Genomic DNA, 6,000 nt, shown 5'->3' on the forward strand with positions numbered 1-6,000 from the left:
TTAATCCTACCTGATGGACTAGGGACAAGATCATGCATTGCCTCAATAACTCCAAGAAAATAAAAAATAATTATCACAGAAAAAGTACTGCACGACAAACCTATTAGAGATTGATATAAACTACTCCACCAAAATGAGAACGTTAAACGTTCTGAAACAAGACACATTAGCAATGCTTATTAGTAAATATTAACGTTTGCTTTATAAGATGGAATCCATAAAACCAATGGCTGTTGATCTGCTGTATTGGTTTTATATCATAAAATGAAAATTCTTAATTAAGCAAGAAGATAATTAGACGAGGAAAAACAAAAGCTGCAAAAGCATATATATAATTATAAGCCGCCTGACCAACACATATTAATCTCTGCTTTTACGTCTCGATCGATACCCAATCCACTACAGCATTCTTGCTTGGGCACCCTGCAGGTTGGACTCGACGGTGGTTATGTCTATGGAGGCGATGAAGATTATGGTGTTGTAATTGGCTGTGTAGTTGGGTTAATCGTTCCAAAGGGGCTCTCATTAACGTAATTTCCAGGCGGATCATATACACAAATAACAAACAAACCTCCATTTTGGCACTTCTTGCGCGTACATCCTAGCCTCGCTGTGTCCCTCCACACAACCTGTGTGTAGTGCCCGCACATTTGACCAGGAGCGCATTCGTTGTTCCCTGAATTATAAAACTTGTGCTCCCTAACCCACGATTGCACAGCCTCCGTCGGTGTCCAGTGGTCTCGCTTGCCCCAAAACAAGTTCTCACCGTACGGACCGTATGAGTGGATCATCTTACAGTCATTTGAGCGCTTTGAGGCCCATCGGCGGGCATAGCGAGCAAGTTTCTTGTCCCATTCTAGCAGCGGCTCATTAAAATGTTGCCTGACCTTATTGTGGGCAAAGAGGAACTCCTGCGAAATCGAATGGTGCTTCTTCCTATTCCCTACTAGGTGGCCACTATTTCTTGTTGCTTCCTGTGCATAGAGAAGTTTGTTTTGCGTCGCGTTAATTGCGGCATCATCAAAACCACTACCAAGTCTCCTATGCAATACCGGGCGATGGCCAAGGTTAAACTGATGGGTGTTGGGTTGCGCCGAGACGGCAGCTAGGAGGAGAAGATATGTGGAGAAAACTATGGAGAAGAGGATTAATGGAGCTTTCGGCATTGGTGTGGTTTTGAATTATTTCCGGTGGCTGGCGTACGTAGTACTTTTGATTTGAATTGACTGCTCTCGTGATCCGAGAGCAGCGGCATGCATGAGAGAGACAAGAATGGAGGCCGAAATGTTAGTTTTGTTTCATTTAACTTGTAAGATACTAATTAACCCTATTTTTTCGTTGAATACCGATGATCAATGATAATTTTGGGTCTTTTCTAGTATAATTAAAGCATGCATGGGGATTTCCCATACGTAGTAGTTGTACGTGCTTCACGTACGTGAAAAGAATAATGGCTAAAATTGGAGTTTGCTTAATTGTTAAGAGGTTGATGAAGAACAGTTAGCCCGCGGCTCGCTTGTGGTAGCTAGCAAATATCTCATGGGGGCGTCGCAATTTTAGGATTTCGTAGCTTAACGACCAAAACTGTCATCATCATGGGTTCTTCCTTAATTTGCTCGATCTGCAAATTAACTACAGTCCATTCATTTCAACGTTCATTTAGGTTCTCAGACATTAATGTGTAAATTTTTCGTATACATTGTGTTGATCAACACAATATATACGAAAAATTGCGTACTTGAGATCACGTACGTGCAGCATGATTTAGAACCATAATAATATATAGATACATTAACTTTGTTCTAAGACCTCTATAACACATTATTTATGTTGCATAATTTAATTTAAAAGATAAATTTTAAAACTTGAATTTTACAAATCAAATCTTACTATTTAAATAAGATTTTTGCTACTCATAAGCATCATACATCATACATCTGATCATATTTTTTTACTTTTTCAATTCTTTTTAAAAAGTTTTTAAAATTTATTCTTTTTAAACTAATTGAATTTTTCTACTCATTATCCATATACTAAACATTTGGTAAAAGAAAAAAAGAAAAAAGATTAAAAAAATATATAGTGTGTGGTGTATGGACTTACGTTTAGAATTTTTCTTTAAATAATATGGCACACCATGCCAGCTTGAAAATAAAAAACTCTAATAAATATATTCATTGTAAAATGGAGAGAAATATATTTAGATATTAATTTAATTTATCTTATTACTAAATACCAATGCAAATCTTGATTCATTTGATCAGTATTTTTCCTATCCGAAATCTCATTGATCAGACAGATTGTACACATTAGCATATTTTCATTTCTAGCTAGTATCATGAAGAAACGTTTCATAGAAAATTATGATCTTCAATATAATTGGATTTGAGGAAAAAAATTATTTATATCTACATTCTTGACCCTGAATTTTAATTTTTGCAAATCAATACGTTTAAATGATTTATCAAGCGGATTATTGGTTATAAACACAAATGCAACCGATATGAGCCAAAGGCATTGCTAGGAGGCAAAATGACACTGATCAGCCAATTTTTGGATGGCACAAGGCCGATTAATCATGATTATGTCTTTTAAATTTACCTGATTTTTATGTAGCTACCGTTGCATGCCATTGCAAAAAATGATTGGTTTTTGATAACTAGCTGGCAGCATACTTGAAAAATTAGAAAGGTCTGCTACTAGCTAGTCAGCTACGCAAATCCTTTAATGGCTGAAGCTCTAGCGGCAAACTTGGCCCTCAAAATGGCAGAAGCAACCAAATTTCCTTGGATTTCATTAGTTGGAGATTCTCAACTGGTTATTTCCTCTATCTCAGAACATGAGGAGTCTTGGCAAATATCTTCCATCTCGAAAGATATAGCAAGATCGTTAGCTGCTCAACCAGAATGGAGTTTCCACAAAATAGATCGATTTCAAAATCGACTTGCGCATTCCATAGCGCAATGGGCCGCTACAAACAATTTGTTTGGTAGCATTCCTTTAGATTTTATTCCACCTAGTATCTTGTTTTTGGACAGCGGGAAAAACCCCCTGATGCTTTGTAATCGTTTTGAGTTTTATATATATAAGCATGCTTGATTAGGAAAAAAAAAAAAAAAAAAAATAGTCAGCTACGCAAATCCACAATTAAGTGGAGTATGTCACCTTCTAGCAGCTTGGAGCGTGAATCAGCTTCAAGAAATAAGCCTACCAAGAACTGGCCGAGAGGCTCTACAATCACCTAGTGTGAATCTCCTCAAGAAATAAGCCTACAAGCTGCCAAATATCTACAAGCTTAAAGACCAAGTCAACAAGAGGCCTACGAGTCTAATCTAATAGCCTACAGGCGAAGTTGGCAAATATGTGGGCCTCGCACGATCTACAAGCCTAATAAATACCATGTGTGCCAACTCGCCAATCAAGCGATGGTTTCTTTATGGATAATACTGATTATTTAATCACAGTTATTTGGTATTATTTACATCTCCTCCCGGAGTGGGCCCAACTTATCTTAGGCGGCATAGCGACCAAAGCGTAGTCAACCCACAATTTAGAAAAAAGGGAAAGAGGCCTAGGGCCTAAACAAGAAGGAAGTAGATGTGGAATGATGGGATATCAATATTTCTGACATTGCCTTGTACACACACATAGTGGTAGGGCCACACTGCTCTTAAGAACAAATACGAAATGTGGACAGGGATCATGACTTTGTCTCTGATAGAGTTTAAGACACAAACCCCTGTCCCTGACAGAATGTACGAAAGGTGGTCGTACTCACCAACCTGCCACAAGGATGTGGCCTAGGGAGGCCACACCATATTAAAGGCAACATTGTGGTGTCTTGTACGGAAGGCAGGCACCTCCTGACAAGATAGTATAAAAGTCAAACACCAGGTTAGAATTATCTCTTACGTTTTCTCATATATTGAAATTCTCTTTAAAGAGTAGAAGACTGACTTAAATATTATAGGCACTCTATTAACCTCGAACCACCACTTTTTTCATGTTGCAGGTGATTGAACTTGGTGAGCAGTATTCGAAACATGGCATTAACACGTCTTTGGCCTGGGATGGATTGTAAGGATGTCCCTAAGCAACATTTCTAGCATGGCAGAGGGCATGAGAGATCATGTGGATGTAGTTGTACCCCTCAAAGAACTAAGAGTCACTAGAGACCTCGAGAGGATTTAGGTCCCCAAGACCTTGGAAGGTCCTCCTAGACAGGACTAGTGTGAGCCTCGAGACTCAAAGCGAGAGGTGTTCTTGGGTGTCATTGTAGAGGAAAAATAAAGACTAGAGATGGTCAAAGGAGGAAGGAAATAGAAACTCACAAAAAGAGAGTTCGGAGATCGTGACTAGAGCAAGAAAAGCGTGAAGAGAGGAAGGCAAAAAAAGGAAGGGGCGTGGGTTTAAATAGGCGATTGGGCTACCCAAACTGGAGAGTGACAAGTGTCACCAGAAGCAAAACAACGAGGGACAAATACACAATTCCCTACGCACTTAGGGTCAAACCATCAAACGGACCCTCGATGTGGGGAATCAGACAACCGCACACAACGGGCAACTCATCCAACTAGGTCTCTATCGTTTCCTTCACTGACCTGAGATTAGTGAAGTCTTCTTTTGGGATGCCCTGCTCCACAAATCTGGAGCTCCCAGTGGCTCATTAAGGGGCCGTCAACTAAGAGGGTTTCACCGTGAAAATGGCGTTATACCCTTCGATGTTCTCCAACAAATTAAGGCTTCCTTTCTGCCGCCCAGTCCGTGAGGTCTTAGACTACCTCCGAATAGCTCCATCAAAGCTCCACCCTAACGCTAAGAGGATTTTGATGTCCTGTTGTGTCATTTGGTGGATGGTTTTGGGGACTATGGGTGAGGGTTACTCGGACCTCACCGCCAAGAGTTTCTCTTCATGCACAGGTTGTGGTGGCTTGACAACAACTTGTGTAGCTTTCGTTCCTGACCAAGATATAGGATTGCCCACCTGGAGACTCACTTCTCTTGTTTGAAGGACTGGTTCAAGTAGTTCTTCTTTGTGTTGGGTCATGGTTGGGTGTTTCTCGCTAGAGAGGCTACCTGTTGAGATTTTCCTATTTGTGTCATTTGGAAAGTCAAGCTGGACGACAAGGAGATCTGCCAGCACTTGACCAGGTAGTAGCAAGCCCAATTGGAGATGGTCTATACTTGGGTAAAGACGCATCAGGAGGAAGTCCACACCAATGCCTTGCTAACTAGAACCAACATAGACCGATTCTTGGTGTCTCTAGATCGGTGCCGTTTAGTGGGCAACGCATCCTTGGAGGGGTTGGTCATCCTTTTCTTGGGACTAGAAAAGTCTCTCCAGTCCTTTGTTGGAAGGGAAAGGAAATAAGCCTTATGCCAAGGCCGAGGAGGATCAAGAGATGTGAGGGTCCAGTGGTAACAATAGTAACTCTGAACTTGCGAAAATGCCTTGCCTGGGCCAGTCATCCTAGAGCCCGTCCACATCGAGGGTTACTAAGCCAGCCCAAGAACAATGGCCTACCTCATGTCGTGTGGGCAATTCATGGCCCGTCCAACTCCCCACTTCATCGGGACCAACAATCCCTTCATCTACCTCCCCAGGCAACGTGGGGCCGATGAAGATACTTAGCCGAGCAGAGGAGGAACTAAGATGGCCTTCTTCTTGTCCATCCTTGATCTTTCTCCAAGGGAGTCTCGTGTCATCACCACCCCACTCTAGGACATCCAGGAGATGGCTCCCTACCTTAGCGTTGATGCTGACATGCACGCCATAGACTTCAAGATAGCAGTTGATGCCTAGGTGTCAATGTCTCTGGGTAAGGGTGAGGATGCCTATTCCCAACACCGTAATCAATCTACGGGGTCATCACCAAGTCGAATCTTAGCGAGGATAGGGTCTCCATCCTCAACTCTTGCTTTAGCGCAACTCTTGAGCATGAGATTGCCCTATGGCTGGCCTTGGAGGATCCTATTGTGGTGGTTCCCCCTTGATCAATA

At 41.5% G+C, this 6,000-nt stretch overlaps 1 protein-coding gene across 1 annotated transcript; it reads right to left on the reverse strand.

Annotated features, from left to right (window-relative positions):
- Positions 1–173: 173 nt before the first annotated feature.
- LOC122277728 (pathogenesis-related protein 1C) lies at positions 174–1,343 on the reverse strand. The gene has a single exon (XM_043087826.1). The coding sequence runs from the start codon at positions 1,164–1,166 to the stop codon at positions 471–473; it is 696 nt and encodes a 231-aa protein (XP_042943760.1). The 5' UTR covers positions 1,167–1,343; the 3' UTR covers positions 174–470.
- Between the last annotated feature and the right edge of the window lie 4,657 nt (positions 1,344–6,000).

Source organism: Carya illinoinensis, chromosome 9 (assembly GCF_018687715.1).
Source record: "Carya illinoinensis cultivar Pawnee chromosome 9, C.illinoinensisPawnee_v1, whole genome shotgun sequence".
Classification (NCBI taxonomy): domain Eukaryota; kingdom Viridiplantae; phylum Streptophyta; class Magnoliopsida; order Fagales; family Juglandaceae; genus Carya; species Carya illinoinensis.